This window comes from Hylaeus anthracinus, unplaced genomic scaffold (assembly GCF_026225885.1).
Source record: "Hylaeus anthracinus isolate JK02 unplaced genomic scaffold, UHH_iyHylAnth1.0_haploid 11982, whole genome shotgun sequence".
In the NCBI taxonomy this organism is placed as follows: domain Eukaryota; kingdom Metazoa; phylum Arthropoda; class Insecta; order Hymenoptera; family Colletidae; genus Hylaeus; species Hylaeus anthracinus.
The window spans coordinates 8,525,069-8,544,637 of NW_026534330.1; the positions used below are offsets into that span (position 1 = coordinate 8,525,069).

Genomic DNA, 19,569 nt, shown 5'->3' on the forward strand with positions numbered 1-19,569 from the left:
TGTGAACACGGTTCGTTGTTGAACGCTGACCGCGATCAGTTTCGGTTGGGTGGGCGCAACGTGTGCGAATTCCAATTTCAAGGCACATAATTCTCGCCGCCGATAGTCGACCTAACCCACAAGTCGAATCGAAGGATCGTTTAATCCTTTGTTGTTTATAATTCCGACAAATAAAAGAAGAATGGCGTTTCCTGGTTGCTGTCGTAAAAAGGAAAGTGGTGTCAATAAGAGTAGAATTTATTTTTGCAGAAATAATATTTTGTCCATAACAAATGCTACTTGTGAAACTTAATTCGATGTTACGCAACATTAAAGCTGATGCGTTCCTATTATTATGGAGACACATGCAAATGCCTCGTTCGATTTTGTTAGGGCCCACTAAATCATTTAAAACTTTAAATAACATCGTTAGCATTTCACAACTTCGTTAATTACCGAATGAAATTATATTATTAAATGCGTATTAATGTAACACTTTGCTCAAATAACTCAGTATTTACGCATGCTCTGATCTGACTATAAAAATATTCGTTAGCAATGCTTTGAAATTGAACTCGTAGAACTGTGCACAACGTGTATACGTTCGTAATTTTACCTCATTTCAAACGTGCTATACCTTTATACAAACTGAATTTTCAGACTTGCGACTACAAATTTAATTACACCGAGTGGGACGTTATTCACATTGAAACTGGAAATTACACACAATTAATAAAAATATATACAACAGAATGTTATAGCTATCCTATCAAGTACAATGAAAGTAAGAGAGATACAATTAAAAAGAAAATAAATATCATTATAAATATGATTTGAACAAACATAGTAAATTTTATGTATATGTCGATATCTACTTAGGTCCTCACCAAGATAAAATAATTAATTTTTATATATAGTTAACAATTTAATAATGTATATAAAATTTTATTTCTATAAAATACATATACTATATAGAATTATATTTATATAAAATATATTATACACATGAGCACGTTATATTTATTATAAGCCCTGCTTTAATCTCACAAATAACATATGTATTTATGCTTTCTAATATAACAACAACCCTCCAGAAAAGAATACTATTCCATTGATCATATTTACAAGCAGAAACACACTAGTGAAATTAATGTGTTACAGAAGACAATCATACATTATTCAAAGGGTACTCGAGCGCACATGAACGACACGAATTCTCATATTCGATTTCCTCGAGAAGGTAACCTCCCTGTGTGAAAACCTCGACTCGACTGACTTATTCATTCACGGAGAATCACATTCTTCCCAGTCATACCAGGAATTACGCCCCACCCTAGCCCCGATATTACACGTTCGGATGGACGATCCTTGCGTTCCGTCTTGGCTCGACAGTTGGAAGCACATTTGCAGGCGAGACACGATCACATTTAGCATAATAATTCGTTGATTGATACATACGTGGGTCAAACTGCCGCCGTTAGGGATGCACGATTCGTTTCAGCGTTCCAGTCTGAGTGGCCGCTTGTCCTCCAACCAGGGGTTTCTCGTGACTTCCATCGGTGTATGTACAACTGTGCCACAGCAACGTCTTACCAGGAAACCTATTTCACCGGCAGGACTTTGGAATAACTTGTTCACTGTTGACGTACTTACCCACGCCCACTTTCCCACCGTTTCCTTTCAGAACGTAATAGTAGTTTGCAAATTTTAAAAGAAGTCTGTACTGTCGCAGTGACTACGTCCCAGTGAAAACTTACTATAATTTTTTATTATTATTATTAGTGTATACTGTATCCCATATAAATGTTGTAATAATTCATAAATTTAAAAAGAAGCCACTACCATTGTGACCACTTCTTTATAACGAATGAAAACAATAGTTATTATTACCTCTGTTATTACTGGTGCCTTACATATTGAACAAATCACAACTTGGTATCGCTTCATTAGAGCCCCAAGAACGAGTCGCTGTGGTCTTCGTGGAATTGGCTAATGGTTATAGGTCAATTCAACAAAACTGTTCGTTATAAAATGAGTTTATTTTCTCTGTACCATATATGCTATGTACAACATGTGTATTACGGTACTGACATATACGACGCTTAGCCGAAAAAAAGGTGACGTTTCGATACTGGGTAAAAAAAAAAAACAGAAAAATCGGCGTACAGAAATAAAAGAAATTAACGAGGAATTAATTAAACATGCGCACACATGAAATTCCCCTGCCGATCCAATTAATTCGTTTAATCGTCTACTCGTTGCGGCGCTATCGTGTTTTCATCGCGCGCGCGCATATATGTTACGCGCGCATGCGCTACACACCGCGTCCGAATTAAGGGGACGTCATTAAAACGGTCGGATGGTATGCCAGACATGGACGTGCAAGGTGGAAGAACAGAGAAAAAAAAATTGTAGAGGGGGAGGGAGGGAAATGATAAACGTGACAAGGTACGAGTATTCTTGAAGAGCGGTACACATTAAACGTAAAAAATAAATAAGCCATTATGGTTGGTGCGCGTGTTATGTAAAACCGCTCGATCGTCGGGTAAGCTCTGTACGTGACTCGCGTAATCGCGAATCGGAAACGTTTGGCTGGTCGAGATTAAAAGGAACTGGACGGGGGCGAGATAAATGCTGGGGAAAGGAAAAATAAATGGACGGAATTAAAGAACAGAAGCGAAAGGTTGAGGAATGGGGTTGGAGGGGTGGAAACAGCTGCAGAAATATGTACGCTTGTCAGGGTACAGAACAGACTCGAGCTTCTCAAGCTTACAACGGAGTAGGCGCGCACCTCAGGCTCGAGGACAAGCACCAACGTCTCAGCGCACTCGTGAACATTCGCGATAAAGAAGGCGAGGGGGTGTACGAGCATAAGACTCATTAAGAAGGACGACGAAGGAAGCGCACAGGAAAGGGAGGAAAGCAAACTTCTTGCGCGCGAAAGCGCCGAGAACAGCGTCAAAGTAACATAGAGAGATGGTTTCTCGGCGTATCATCGAGAGAGCGATCGTCCTCGAGCCTAATATTATTGTTTCGTGAGCGGCTCCTGCACCACCTTCGCTCGCAGGGCTGCGTTTAACTTAATCTTAATTACGTAATCGATTCACGATGCATTCCGCGTGTCCTTCTAAAGTGATGCAGTTAAAAAATTCTTAACATTATGAAGGTGAACTTTATTGATCACCAAATGCGGCATCTTTGTATCGTTCTTAATTACTGATCTCTGTATGCTGAATTGGAAGCAGCCTTTATGATAATATGGAGGCTACTATTTTTACGAGCAAAATACTATTATATTGCATAGAGTTGAGGCAGTTTGCCATGAGATTTTAGATAAGAAGAGGAGTGTCCGATCGGTAAGATAGAGTATTCTATCGATAACGTAGTGGCCTCTGTTGATAAGACTAACATTCGATAGTCTTATCGACAGAGAATGCTGTCCTACCAAGAGAGTACTCTACTTCACCAACAGCGCATCCCACCTCACCTCCTTCTCCAATTTCGTGAAGCTTATACCCCAAATAGTATTACTGCTAATATTTGATTATCGTTTCCCGTTGTTATTCGTTCGTAAATAATTGTCTTCTAGCCTCAGAAGTATTTCTTTTGCTTTTTCCGAAGAACTTACGATTCCGAGTTGTATGACTTTAGAAATACACGTGAAATATGCTCGTACGGCTTCTTTTCCATCGTATACGCGTTAATAGTGGGCAATTACTTCATAAGTGACCTTATCGTTGTAGAAACAACGCAGTTTCCATTGACTTGGATCGAACGCTGACCACGCTGTCGCGATAACACCAGTTCAGATCAAGTCGATGAAAAGTGCTCGACTATGATTCTAGAACTACTTGGAATGATCATCTACAAGATGGCGCAAGAAAATCTTAAATTCTCTCGCGTCTGATGATATTTCTGAATAAACAAATATAGATCATGTTTGTAGCCATGAAGCATTTAACCTAATAAATTGTTTTCGACCTGGATGAGCGCCCTATCATATTATTAATTCATAGAATTACAAATCCTTTTCATTCGATGCCTTGCTCTTTACCAAATCACATGATCATTTTCTTAGAAGCAACGTATACGTATTCTTTTCATTTTAGTCTCGATATATTGCACATAATACTCAGTATAATAAAGACTTCATTTTCATACCAAACACACTATCTAAGGTACCGATCACAGAAAGTTATTGTTACTTACTTTATTTACATCGATTGTAAGTTTCAACCGCGTATACGAAAAATAATATTATTGCTCCTGCCATGCTACACCTCAATGGATTTGTATATCTCTAAACATTAATAATTTAAACAAAGCTCTCATAGAGGCCTAGAAAACTTATTTCATTAAATTCCCCACTGCTTCAAACTTATTATTTCTATAGTTCCCAGTCGCAATTCAATCCAACTTTTCCTATAATAATTCGTTTCGTACCTTTTGTATCCTTACTCGAGGACCTTAATTTGCAAAGTTCAGCTTCTAGCCAGCTTTCCCGGCGACAGAGAACGAAATTCTTCATGCGCCATCTCGTACGTGTTCGTTATACGCGCTAGGATTGTATCTCTAAAATGATCGCGAGCGGCGATATTCAATAAATCGCAGCCAGCGATTCCGTCGTTCGTACATTTAGCGTCTCGAACGTGTATAAAAATTGGCTCTACCCTCTCACCACAAGCAAATTGGATATACTACGTCAGCGTTAGCGAAAAATCCTTAGCATATTTCGTAAATGTAAAATATAATCTTAATTAGCGTCGCTTATTAATAACGCGTAGGCACCTTCGTTGGCATCTTATCATCGATGTATACATGTGCGTTATTATTTATATGTATAGAAGTAGTAGCTGCGAAACGGGAGACACGTCGCGGACTCGCGACACGTGGACTGGTTCACACGATAGGACACGATGGACTCTGATGGTTGGGAGCAAGACCATGCAGGTGTGCAAGTTTGATGCATGAGTTAAGCTTGATCAACACGATGGCGTTTTAATCGCTTAATTCGAATCTACGTTCTTCTTTTCTTGCCCCGAGCAATTTAATCCGCGCATCTGACAGAGCGAAAAAATAAGGGAAGCTTGGAACAGGGCTCCGGTGGCCTAAGAACGCGATAGTAAACCAAGATTTAAGTTTAAAGTTGAGCTTTGTTTAACTAATTTCTAAGTCCTTCAGTAGAATCACCATGAATGAAAATTATGCCCTCACAAAATTCTGTTGCAAGTGAATTATCTGCCTATGTATTAGGTGTAACAATTGATTATGTGCTTTCATACTTAGTAAGTTTACTTTAGAAAGGCACAGAATTAATTCTTACACCTAGTTGCCTTTCTTTTCTATTTTACAATAAATAAACTTCTTAGTTTCCTGTAATCATTTTTCAGTCAGAATGGTTGGTCTTACGAAAGTTTGCACGAGGGGGTCAACGTCAGACCGACAATTTATGTTTTCGATCAGTGCCATCCGATTCGAAAACAAAATTCGATTTAACCCCGCTTCTGGGTGGCCCACCAATTTCTACGGCAATTACAATCGATAATTAAAGCGCGTGTCGACGTTTCAGCTCCATCACGACACAAGGGATGCGTGCGGCGATATTTTTCCACTCTCGAATTTCCGACTGCCCCGGTTCGAATGCATTGTGTCGCGCCCTGGAGAAGTTTGTTGCGGAAATATCTTTTCTGTTTTTACCTCGTCATTCCATCTGGCGCCTGTGTTCCAGAGAGAATCACGCTCGCTGGGACGCACGATGATGAATTTATGAGCGACAACGTCGTAGTACGCAGCCTGAATAAAAGGTCGAAGTGAATTTCTATCGTCGTCAACGTGAACACCCATTCATTGGTGGTTATTCTTCTACAGTCTTGTGTTTTAATTATTAATCGCAAAAAAATTTCAATGAAAGTTATCGATATTTCGGTGACGCTACTTTGGAGGATCGCACTGTAGATCGAAGTCCACTCGTAGGATTAGAAAAACTTGTTTGTAATAAAGATTTTTCCATATCATAGCAAAATATTAATAATTATAAATTGTATAGAAAATTCTAATCGCTGAATCTGAATTCCGGTCCAGGAGTACTTTGTTCATCCTAGACGCAGATCGATACTCGATCGTTTCGAACGCTGTATCGACACAAAAATAACGTACTTCGAATGGAAAATAAAGATTTATACCAACAGGACCATTGTTCCATTTTTTACAGCGTCAGTCCGGTCATTTATCACACAGACTGCGCACACGATAAGCCAAGAAGTCGATCATTCGGATCGGGAGGAAAAACCCCGGTTTTGTGCAAATACTTTAGGGAAAATTTATCAAAGATGTGTATTGCTCCAACACCGTCCCTGTGGGATCATTTGTTAAGTTTCTGTATTTTTTCTTAGAAAGAAAAAATTTTAAGAAAAAATCAGGCATATTTTCGTATCACGAGTATTCTTCTGCCTCCTGCAACTATACTTTCGAATAAATTAACAACAGAAATAAGTTATTCCACGGTCGACACAGCTACCAGATGAAACAAATTTCCAACAAATCGGAAGACTATAGTTTCCCATTCTCCGCAGCGTCAGTTCGATTATTTATCAGTCAGCGCTGTTCGCGATAAAGCGGGAAGCCGATGATTCGAGTCGAGGGAGAAACCCTGGGCGGTTCGCGGCGTGTTTGCCAGTGGTAGACAAATGTCGAACGGGGGAACGATCCGAACTTCGGCTAACTGAAATGCAAACGTTTCCCGATAATCGGAGACTCGCACTCTGCCCGCCTTTATCTTTTCTCTTTTGCTTGTCCCCGCCCTATTCCGCTGTCTGTTTGTCTTGGCGGGGGCGTATTCGGATCTTCAAGTTTCTCAATTAACCCGATCCCTTCCGCAGTCTTTGTATCGGAGAGGTCGGCGGAGTCCCACGTCAACGTGGCTAACCGATTTAAATTTATCCAACGTATCGCGCGCCCTTCCGTCCGATAGATCCCCCGTCATAGATCCTCGTCTACTGCTCGCTCAGTTTCGCCCACTTCCCCCCCCCCCCTGACGACGTGTAAAATTCGTACTGCAAGGGAAGTTTCGCGAGCACCCAGTTCCTGGCAAGTTCGACCGTAAGGGTTGTTATGTTAAATAGCAACCCCCTTCCGCGGAATGTAATCCATTGGAACGTACTGTCTCTGCGCTCCGTGCATTGTGCGGGGACGTTTGCACGTTGGATCTATGCTCCGAAGTTAAGATCGACTCTCCCTGTTATAACTTCCCTGGGCAACGGGTATGTTTGAACTCGGATTCGCACGGCACCGTGGCTCGGGAAATGTCGAAATAACTTCTCCAACGTAAACGTTCGTCTCTAGCCCTAATAGCAACTTGCACGGGGCAGGGGGGAGGGGGTGGGAGAACTTTCGAATTTTCGTTGTCCCGGAACGCGGTACCGATGAAATTCATCAAAGTGTTTGTTCTAATGTCTGACGGCTCCGTGCGTCTTCGTAGTGCTTTGTTTTGACAGAATCGTGCTCGAAGAAAATGTTTCTTTCGATTACTAAATTAATTTAGCCCTTCTATCATGTAGAGGAAATTGTTCATTTGTTTTGGAAGATACGTGTTTCAGTATATCCGAGTTGATTGGAGTTTTTACTTGTGAGTTTGTTAGGAGTAATTTTTTATTTGAGACGTTTCGTGTAAACTGAAATTGACTTTAGTAGACAGTGAACTCGTGAACTTGAAAAACTGTTGAATATTGATGATTGATGAATCGATTGGACTATTACGTGTATGATACAGTTAAAATCATTTATAAGACCTATGCGATGTCCTGATGCTTAAACAAATGTAAAACATGAAGTTCCTATGAGAACATAATTCGCATTCTAGAATTGGCCACGTCGTATACAACCGTGTCCACCGGTGAAACGAGGAGGGCTTCCTCTGTCCCAACGATTCGTCGCGACTGACCATAAGTGTCATTCCTAGCCACCAGCTAGGGCCACGTCGAGCCAGATTGATAAGCTCACGTATCGCGATGTAAATTAACCGTACCAACACGGATGGCCCGGACATGGCTAAGGTTAAGTCGGAGGGGGATCGAGGTTACGTGGTCCCAGTACGCTCTAGATAGCTATCCTTGATGCGATCCGACGCCATCTCGCTGTCTCGTTTCCGGACCCTTCTCGCTCCCGAATTCTCGTCCAACCCCACGAAGCTTAGCTTAACCCCGAGACGCCACAAGAGGCAATTAACCTTCCGCCAACCCCTTTACGCGCATCGCCCTTGCTCTCCCGTATCGCCCCTCTGGGTTTCTATCGCTCTCTCCTACTGTTTCCAGTCGTTCCGTTCTCGACCGTTCTATCTCCCTGACCCTTTCCCCCAGCACTCCCGCGCGCCACCGTGTCCGCCATTCCTCCTGTTGATATCCTACTTGGAGCATCTGCATAATCATGCTCGATTCCCAATGCTAATTAGAGTCCGTACCAGTGCCCTATCCTACGTAGCAAGTACACGTCGACCTCTATCGCCTTTGGAGCCACGCCACGCCTCATCCCGCTTCGGCTTGTTTCGCTTTGTCTTGTCTCGTTTCGCGTATGAACGGACAGGAAAAACGGCGATGGAATGGGCGGGATGGAAGTGGAAGGAAGGAAGAAAACGTCGCAAGAAACGGGGAAGATTATGCACTATTATGAATGAAAGATGACGGAGCTGGAAGATAATCGATCGGACCTGCCCTTTGATCGTCTAATTGCCTCTAGCTGCTACGGTGTAATTACTGTCTTCTGCAATTATACGTTCAACTTTGCTAAAGGTCGATTTTAAGTTGACTCGACCCCGAGGTTCTGTCGGCGAGTGGTTCGTCGATCGTCGCGCGCGCTTTTCCAGAGAACGATTCCCTCGGCGACTAATAAACCAAGAAAATCGAAAACGAAGCTTTCACGCGTGCGATCGACGATCGTTTGTCGAGCCTCGAAAGGAAATCGACGATCACGGGGGACCATGGTTCGCTCGACAGGATGTTGCGGGTTCGATTCGGAGTTGCCTTTCCCAACTCGCGGATGATGCGGTATGACTTTTAAGACTATTAAATCGAAGCAATGAAGACGGCTCAGCCTTGATCAATTGGAAAAAGTACCGACGCGCGGGATAATTCCTATAAGGTAAAGAAAGCGCGAAGTGTCACGGACGGGAGAGGCAATTTCCATCCAGAAATACTTCCCCGGCTCGATGTCTTTGAAATTACTCTATCTGCCCTACGGATCGAACTTTATCAAACACTCGACGAACGTTTGCACGATTCCCGATCGAAAGGCAACGGATGGCTGCGCCCGAAAGAAGCCAAAGTTAAATCCCTCCAACATGTTATGTCCCTCGTTGATGATCTAGCGATTTGGAGAGCCGAGATCTACGATCGTTCCCGAGAATGGGATCGCTAGATCCCTGCATCGATGAAGCAGTGATTAACGGTCGCTAGCGAAGATCTCGGTGGCGATGTCAGCCGAGGGGTTGCAACCCTGGTAGGAAGACGAGATCGAGGGACGGAGGGGGACAGGAAACGAAGGCTATTCAAAAACGGCGCGCTGAATATCCGGCGTCGTACAACTTACAGAGGCTGTCTGTGCGCCCCGGAACGGAATGCATTCCAGGAACGGAAACCGAGACGGAGAGGGCTTCTTGATGCTTGAGCATCTGTCGACGTCTCTGCCAGGTGATGGTCCACGCCGCGATTATGGCGATCTGGGCGACGAGGAAGACGGTGCCTGCGACGATTGCCTCGCCCAGGTTGATGCAAACACCCATCGTGGACGATATGTCCTCGCTCTCGACGAAAACGGTGTCTCTAGTGGCCGAGCTGGCGTTCGACGCCTTGCCGTCGTGCTCGAAGCCGAATTTGTCGGTGATCTGGATGGATTGCACCAGCAGCAGGTCCTCGCGGTTCTGGGAAGAGGGACTGGTCGAGCGACGACGACGACGTTTACCGAAGGAAATCACGGATCGCAGCTCGCCGGTGGCTTCTTCCTGATCGCACTGGACTGGTTCGCAGGTGGGCATGCATGGTGTAACCAGAGCGCGGAATTGCACTACCTCGGAACTGGGGAATTTGAAGGCGTCGAAGTGGGAAAGTAGAATCTGGAACAGAAATAAATTGATGATTGTTAGTGCGAGAAAGATTGTATTTCTTGGTGGGGGTGCTTTTTCGTTTAGAACAATTTCGAGGTGATTGTTTTGTAGGCGAATTGAGATTCATTTTTGAAACTTGGGACGTTTGTTTGGATATGTATGTGCAAAATTTTGTTCAATTTATTAATGTCCTGCTTGATTTGCATTTTTTTTTTCTTTTCTTTCATTTGAACTTTTGAATCTTTCATTTCAACTTATGAATATATCAAGCATCTATTCAAAATTATATAAAAACAAAAATCAGGATAGAAATTCGTCGAATAGATTCTTAGATACAAAATCAGCAGTTTTAATGATGATATTACTATCTTGTCAGTTACCTCTTCTTGGGATATTTGGTTAGATAAATTAAATAACGCAGAACTGAAATTATAATTTTGTTGAAATTGTAATGGAACTTGATATTTGTTCCGTATGAATACCCTTAGAAATGTTTCATCAAGTTCATCTTACAAATCCAAATGACAGCATATTTCGGTACATATGGAATTTCATTCCACACAATACTCGGAATTGATACGTATCGGTATTAATGATTATATCACTGGATTAGTCTCGTTACTGTCGATACTCAATCGCTGCGCAACAGCAGGCCACAATGATCTGACACCTGCCATGCTGCATCGTCTAATGATCTGTTAATCTACTATATCTGTGAACAATGATACGAGCTTAGAAAAATGTTGTCTAAGTCTCGAAATACAACCTAATCTAGAGACTCTAGTTTCTAGTTTTTGATTATAAACATTATTCATATACTTCATTTTCTGATGTATAAATACTTATTCTAAGTAATTTGCCAAGTTTTAACAGACCTCAGCGTCCAATCCTCAACCTCTACCTCTAACATAGAATAGATCTAACTTAGAGTTGTTGAAGGATCCCCATTAGTTTTCGAATTCTTAGAAGATCCAAGTATCTAACTTCCCATCTCGGGAAACTCTATTTTAGTCAATGCTCTCAAGCATCCACTGTTCGAAAAATTCTCCTGATCTACGTGCACTAAGTCAGTCTACCAAGTTGAAATTCCTTTTCGTTATTGAGTTCTTGTTCGTGAAATAAGTTGCAAACCCAGGGGTACATGGAGGAGTCTATGGAAAGTTCTGAACGGTTTCATCATAAGTTTTGAATATGCTCTTAATTTTGGGGAAGTCGAGCCTGCAAGTCGAACAAGCTCCGAGTCTTCCAAGTTTCGATTAGAATTTGGGCTCCTCCGAACAAGATCTAGCAAGACAAATGAGGAGAAATGACAAAGAATTCTTGATCACAAGAATGATAAGTCACTTTAAGTACCTTCATTGTGCCTGCATGATTCTTCCTGCTAAGGAAACCTTGATGAACCTTTACTTACTCTGAAACTATCAAATTGAAAACTATGTAGCTGGGAATTGAAATATTTATCAAAGGAAGTCAGCTTGGCAGATGACAAAGTGACGTATTTTGCGTACATCGAATCACAAAGTAAAATGCTTGTATTTATTAAAACTTTCGATGACCGTGAGAAGATTCGATATTAGCATTCTGTTCTTCCATCCAATCTCTGAGTCACGCGAGGAATCATTTTGCGCCATTATTCATCATTAAGATAATACTTCGTCGTCGGGAGCTCTGCCGAATAACTCAGAACGTAACAGCTGAATGTTTTTTGCGTATTTCTGGTGATAAATTGGAGGAGTCAACCCAAGTGCCGCCATAATCCGTCGCCTGTCTCTGTATCTTCATTTTATTTTTTTTACTCTCATGTACATGAATAGTGCCGCCACTGAATACAGCGTCACACGATTTCCATGGTTTTCATCTAGCGCAGGAGGCGAATTAAACTACCATCAAGCGCGGATGTTACGAGAATAAAATTTGCATCTCATGGGGGATCCGAGGTACCGGCATTTTTCTCAGCCTTTTCATCTAGTTAGATGCTTGGAAAATAACAGGAAATATAATTAGTTCCATTATCTGACAAAGAAGACCAAAAGGCTACAGACAAATTTATCTCGACTGATTTCACTTCACGGGAGAAAACGTTTTCACTTCAAGCGTTTGTAACAACCACGTCATAACTGTTTATCAGTGGTTCTGTCGTAAATTTTTTTCACAAATGTCGAACGTAATTTAAACTACAGTTTAAAAAGGGGCACCTGAAATTCATTTCCCCGAAGCCCTACGCCTCGGATCGTCCGGGCGAGTAATCCCCGCAGGTCGCGTTTCCCGCGCATAAATCGCCCTGAAACTGCGTTCGCTTTTGCTCGCATTCGAGTAAGAAAACCACGGGACCTGGAGTCGTGTAGAATGCCGTCGCTAGGAATTCGCATAACACGGCCAGGCGTTGGCCATCGCACGCAATACGCGTAATAGAGGATCACGGAGACAAACTAGTTCCACGTTCCTTGCAACAACTACGCCCTAATTTTTTGCACTTCATTAGAGCGCGCCGGTGTAACAGCAATTACACGGGATTATGGGATTAGTAACAGCCTAAGCACCCGCTTTTACGGACGCCATTAAAGCGCGAGCACATCCTTCGCGATGACCTGTACCAGTCCGCGGCTAGCCCCTTTAATTTCTACTCACAAATTGATTCCCTTTTTCCGTTCTCAACGATATCCCCCTATTCGCGATTCATGATAGTCGGCACCGTTCGAGAATGAACGCCTGTCACTAGTGATGGGCGTAATAGGAGTCTTTTTCATGATTTTCTAGCAGCCCTCAGGGGCTGTAGCATGCGCGTACTCAGCTACAGTACAGATTTAGCGATCCCTAGGTATCCGAACTATAGGTTCTCACAGATATGAGCACGTTCATTGCACAAATCGATTAACTCCATGAAACAAAAAGTTGAGAAATGAAATTTAGGGAATTTATTATTCAGGAAAGTTATTATAAATATAAAAAGTTATGACTATATCAAGTGCTTTGACACTTAAATTTAAGATTTTTCAAAACGTGGAGTTAATCGATTTGTGCATAAAAAGAGTGAAAATAAGTATTGTAAGGCGCATATTCAGTAAAATAACTTCATCAAAATAGTTAGCCACTTAAATAAATTACAAGATACAAGATTTTCAAGCAATTCGATGCTCAGGTATTCATTTGGAAGTTCGTTATATACCGGATTTTGTTGGTTTATATCGTGAATAAAATATACTGAAAAGTGCTCTTAAAAATGCTTTAACAGTGGTCTGTCCCATAAAGTAATCGAAATTAACATGATACTAAATATCAAGACGATTGATAAATGCCTCAGATAAATATGCTTGAGCACAGCAAGGAGTAAATGTGAGAATGATAGAACGAAATTATTACGCTTTCAAATGTTCAAGATATAGGTACGAACCTATAAACCCATCCAAGGCTCCGGATATTTATGTATTTGTGGCAAATGGAAATATGGAGAAATCTGTGAGAATGTGCATAATTACAAAAATATATGAAATATCAACCATAAGAGGATAAAGTATAAAACATATTTTCATTTCAATGTTCGTTTTCTATCTATATCCGCGAAAAGAAATTACATTTGTATAAACATTCGCAGTAAACATACTTGTACAGCTTCGAGACATCTGAATATGATGCTATCACTTAAGTATCACTTCGGTATCGCTCAAGTATCGATACCTTTTAACATATGGAGAATTATTCGCGGTTTCGGAATCAGAATTCTTCACTATAAAGTATCGATACTGCTCGATCATACTCATGGCTCATGGCCCATCACTACCTGTCACCGCCAAGTATCGACTATTTACGTCCTCTTCGACCGGGTCCTTTAATCAAAGAAGCCTGACAGCCCCCGGATTCGAACACGGTTCTTGTCCACGTAACTGCATTTTGTCCGCCATTACCCCACCTCTGGCTACCAATCGACGGGAGTGGAAAAAAATCAACTCCGATCGTTCCTGTCGTCGGTTCTTTGGCCGCTTCTTCGTCGAACTGGGGAAACGCGTCTTGATTCACGATCACCCCCGGACCGCTGAACGCGCGTGTACATCCTCCAAACTGGTTTCCACGGCGCATTACCAAGTTCATCATATTTACACACCGGGCACGTACATTATCGGGGCGTGGAGTGGGGCTGGGGGGTAGGGAGTAAGACATTAAAATATGCTTCATTCCGCGTACAGCTTCATTTAGCTGTTTCTTTGGCGGATACGTCTCGTAGAACGAGCGGAACTTTATTAACTCCACGTCAGCCAGAGACGCCGGCGGAAGGCCATAGAGAAGCCGTGGATCGGCAAAACGCGGGAAAAGAAACGCGCCGCGTATCCGCGGCATCTGGTACGAGAGCCGTTTCTGCGTTCCCTTTCCACGAGGGCGCTGGAACGTCGACGAACGTGACGCGTGGACGACGACCGGGCACTCTTTGCACGAGATGAAACGAACTGAGAGGTCAGACGTGCACCGGCGGTCAAGAGTTCCGAATCACCGCGCAAATTGGGAGAGGCGGAATCCCTTTAAGGAAAAATAAACGAAAGTTAAAATAAAGATGTCTCGGTTGTCACGAAACTAATAAATAGTATAATGTACTTTTTGTATCAAACTTGGGAAAGAGATATGGTTGTTCTTGTTTTTTTTTTAAATTGCCCTTTGCTACCTACTGGACCCTGTCTAAATTAGATTAGATAATTGAGGAATTTTATCTTGAAACTTATGTATTGTATACTAACTGTTTCTCAGGATAGCGTGATATTTAATCAACTTTTAATGTCTCAAAATGTAACATCGGTAGTTTTTAATTTAATATTGCAATGCAGTCAAATATTTTGACCCATATTATAACAGCTGTCCTGGCTACGTCATGTTTCTCAGGATGCCACTGTTGCATTTCGCAATGAAAATCCTTTATACAATTTAGATGAGTGGTCTGGGGTCGTTACCTTGCCGCGTGATGAGAGTTCTTTCTATGAACCGGCGGCCTGGTATGGTATGGCGTGTTGCTCGAGTATCTAATTACACTCTTCCTTCTTCATTCTATTTTCTAATTTGATGCCCTGCCTCAATTGTTGCGAAACATCACTACACGATAACTTATCTACGAGTATTTAATAGTAGACACTATGTAAGCACTCACAATATTTATTCTTCTACAAATTAGAATTATTGCTGTTTGTGTACTTCAATTTCATTTTACTAATTTTTTACGTGATCAATGACTTCTCTACAGCTCTGTTCTAATAAAAAGAATCGTTTACTCTAGTTGGTTATTTCCGTATATATGCCATCAATAAATAAATATTCGTCGTGACCTTTGCCCTAAAAATTTACAATCTTCTCGAAAGACCTAATGATTGGATCTTAGAGCACGCCAAGTGCGCCTTCGACGAGAATGATGAGAACCTTTTGATCAGATTTATCCTTAATCCCGTCGCGGATGAAAGCATTTATCGCGAAGATTTTCTCACCACTAACTTCTCACGAGCCCAAACAAATAATTACTGAATCATGCGCCTGGATAACGTATCTCTTCGTTATAATTCTCGAATCCTCCCTCCAGACGACTCTAAACAGATCTCCTGCGGTATGAAACACCCTGCATGTGTATACTGACACCAGAATCTACACGTAGACGCGTACTGGCTGAGAAATGTTTCCAATTTCATTCAAACCGATTGTGAAATAGAGGAGCCACGTTCCCGCGGCTTGGCTACGTGACAGGGATACCAAAAAAGCTGACTTTTGGCAAATTCCTGGGTTAGGCGAGACGGATTCCTTTGCCAGCCGTTTGAGTCCCGAGTCCTGAATGTTTCGTCGTTGGTCGTTTTTCTCGCCATCCACTCACCCGCGGCTAATAAAATTTCTGACAGTAGCAAACGAGACAAGCGGTTGATTAACCGCGTTCCAAAGTCGTCACGTGTTGAACAGTCGCGGCGACAAATTATTCTCGCCCGTTTTGTACATTCCGAGCGAGCTACCGTAAGGCGGCTGTATTCGTCGGTTCTTGCAACGACGCGAGACGCTTTTCTTTCTCTGCTGTCCCGTTTCAAACGCCTGGAAAACGAAAGTGCCGAGGCGAAAGGAAGTATCCCTTTTATCTTCTTCCTTGACGTGTCCATAATGGTATAACGACCATTCGTAATTGGTCAGACTGCTGTGACTCTTGCTGCGACATTCTCTGCCCGAGAAAAACCGGGAAAAGTGAATAATTTGCATAAGAGCACTGCTTTCTTCTTTTTCTCGTGGTTTACTAACAAGGAACAGCACTCCATTGACAGACATGTGAGTAGAGTATACAGAGACATATTTTTACCTCGGAGGATGTTCATGTTCGAGGCATGAAAATTATTTCCTGACTTGTATGTGAATAGCCTATTTAGTTAAATGGCTTGAAAGCTAATAGGGGTAAGTAAAATGTCGAGTAAGAAGAAGGTTTGACTCTTGACTAACAATCACAAGCATTAAATCTTAAGTGAAAACACTGTTGTCAAGGGTAGTAATTTTTCAAATTGCTGTGATTCTTACTGCAACGTTCTTTCTCAGGATAAGCCGATTGAAAAGGGAATAATTTGCATAAGAAGATTGTTGAACAATAGAAAGAAAATAACATGTAAAATCCACTTTTCTTTTCTTCTTGTTCTTAATTCATGAAGGTTTACTACTAAACAATACTCAGGCATATTATTTTCGTGGAGGATGTTCACATTCGAGGTATGAAAACTATCTTCAGCATTGTATTTATGTAAATTATGTAGAGGTAAACAAATGATCGAATAATAAGAAAATTTGACTGTTGACACAAAATTACGAGGCTTTAAAGAAATCAGATGATCATACTACACCTGATATTAATAGAAAAGCTACCTGGCGACAGCTTAAGTTAATTTATTGGAATTAATCAGAGCTTCACTCCGATACAAATTTCATCCTCGAATCCCCACACTTTAGCCTTAATCTCCAACCACTTCTCAAGTTCCAATTCCTCTCACAATTACCACGACCATTAAATTACCTCCGTTTCTTCGGTCGCCTTTGAAAGAAACGGAAATTGTTAACGAGTAACGTTATCACAGTTGCGCAAAAGGCAAAACAGTAAACACGCTCTGTGATCCCGGGAGGGGATCTCATTAACGCTCAACGAGATAAGTGCGCACGCACAATAAGAAACAACATTTAACGCGTCCACGAGAAACGGTTTCCAGGAAAATCCTTCGCCTGCCATGTTCACCGAGCAATTGTTCCCAAAGAATCAGGGTTACGCGACTTGGCGTGAGAATGGAAGCAGTGTCGCCAACGTTTATCATCGTGTCATCCATCGACGACGATGCTCGTGACTCATAAATATTCATCGATAAGGTGATGCCTGCCACCAGTCTTTGACAGTTTTATCACTTTGGATGCCGCATCTTTCACGTATCGGTCCCAAGATTTATTACGCAACAGATGAGCAAATGACTTCGAAGATCCAACGTAATCGCGCATCTAGTTACTTAGGCACGTTCCGATACTGTACAGTTACATACTGTAACTCTTGCTAAGCCCGTGAGAATGTCCTTAGGGTTCCAGGAAGTCATCATTCTGCGTACGTGATGGCTCGGTGGAGACTATTGTACGATAGAGTTCTTAATATATAAAGTTATTAAGATGGAGTTAAAACGTCCGAGGAAGTGTACCAGCTGATACTGTAATCTGTTATAGATTTTTCGCCATTTTGTTAAGTGAAGATTGAAGAAAAATTAAACGAGATTTTGAGTCTGGTGACAGAGTAAAATAACTTTCTTGGTTAGAAATCAACGTTCTAACATTCATCAAGTCTGAAGATCGACTTTCTTGGAGCTCAGAGTTACACGCATTGAACCATAAGCTCTGGAACATTTTTCCTCGGAAGAAAGGCATAATTCAAGTTGCATTAAAAGAGAGGTCCTTCGAGCTTACAGTTAGAAATGTTATTCAGCCCTCCAGCTAGATCAAAACGGTTCTTTCTTAAGCAATCCTGGATTCAACATGTTTCGTGTCGAGTAAATGCCGTCTTGGCCATTTGTGTAGCGCTGTCTCGTTGCCCAGCGGCGCTTCTCCTGGTTAAATTCTTGTTCCGCGAATTGTAATTTCCTGTGTACGAAGGAGCACGTACAGTCAGCTATTCGTAGATCCAGGCCTCGTTACTTGGACAAGTCTGGGGAGGAAATGAGGTTAGCTCGCGTGATCTGCGGAATCGGTGGTACGAGATCGTGGTACGAATGGGAGCTGGTTCCCCCCCGCATATGGGAGGGGGATGGAGCGTCAGGATGCACACGACTCGGTGATATATCTCGATGCGCCGCGTCTTTTCTGGATTAGCGGATATAAATTCGCTCTTTCTTTCAGCCTGGGACTGTTATTACTTTCTAATAAAGCGATATTGCCTGGCGCTGGCGTGAGCAAATGATGTGGAACGACGAGTTAACGAGGCGGTATGCCTCTTGTTGTCTACCCCCCTCGCCATGGAGGATTCTTCGTTCTGCTTGCCACTATCGCTGCGATCCGTTTTGCTTTTGCTCGTCGACGAATGCCGGCATTCGTGAGCGATGAGACTCGAAAATGCTGGACGAGTTCTTAGAACTTTGAAAGAAGTTGTGCTACCCAGTTTCGACGTTGAATGCTGTGCTGGTAAAGTTCAGGGGTGATGTCGGTGAATTTTAACGTGAGAAAATGGCAACAGTACGTGCTAAGATGTTCGTTTGACGGGGTTTTAGGGTTATGCATCAGGGAAGTGTAAATGAATTTTTTTGAAATTGAATGAATGTAGCTACAAGTTTTTGGAATCCATGAGAAAGTCCTTAGGGTCTTAGGAAGTTCTCAGATTCAGATTTCAGACAATTCAGATTTGATGATCACTGGTCACGATTTCCCAATGCATAAATAAGCAAAAATTCCGAGGAAGATCTAAGTTGGATAAAATTAATCAGACTGCAACACGAATGCTTTGCCAATTGGGAATAATCATTTGATTCACGTGTGAGAAGTAATAATCCTTCAGCGATGCCATGATCAGATCACTCGAAATCATTTGTATCTACGTTAGCTGGTCCTGTATCACGCGATGCGTGACTTTTCCTATCGCCATTGGACACCCATTAAATGTGCAGGAATTAATGATCCCTGGCTAATCCGCTTCGACTGTCCTGACAAGGAAATTATATCTCCGGGCACTGACACGATGTCGAAGCTAATTGTTTGCTTCCTTATTTGGCGCACGGTAGAAACATACGTTGTTCGACCAGTGATTACTCATATCTGTGATACGCTCGTCTATCATTGTGCGGTTGAAATGAACCTTACCTTTTACAGAAAAAAAGCCTACTTGGAAATTGTTAATTAATTCGTGGTAAGCTCCATGGTAACAGTTTAATGCGAATAGGTATTGTATTTATGAAGGCACGTGTATTGCGAAGACAATTTATGACAATTATTGAAATAGTTTGAATTGATCGTCGTTGGTCATTCAGTAATGTTGACCTGTAGCAAAG

General features: G+C 42.0%; 2 protein-coding genes across 5 annotated transcripts in view; one reads left to right on the forward strand and one right to left on the reverse strand.

Annotated features, from left to right (window-relative positions):
• LOC128885921 (autophagy-related protein 16-1) overlaps positions 1-19,569 on the forward strand; it is a 645,660-nt gene that overhangs the window by 250,299 nt on the left and 375,792 nt on the right. The gene's annotated exons all lie outside the window — the stretch shown is intronic.
• LOC128885920 (uncharacterized) overlaps positions 7,686-19,569 on the reverse strand; it is a 104,564-nt gene continuing 92,680 nt past the window's right edge. The window contains exon 5 of the mRNA XM_054140303.1: positions 7,686-10,081. Within this exon, the coding sequence (XP_053996278.1) occupies positions 9,518-10,081 (564 nt within the window). The 3' untranslated portion in view covers positions 7,686-9,517. The remainder of the gene's footprint in view (positions 10,082-19,569) is intronic.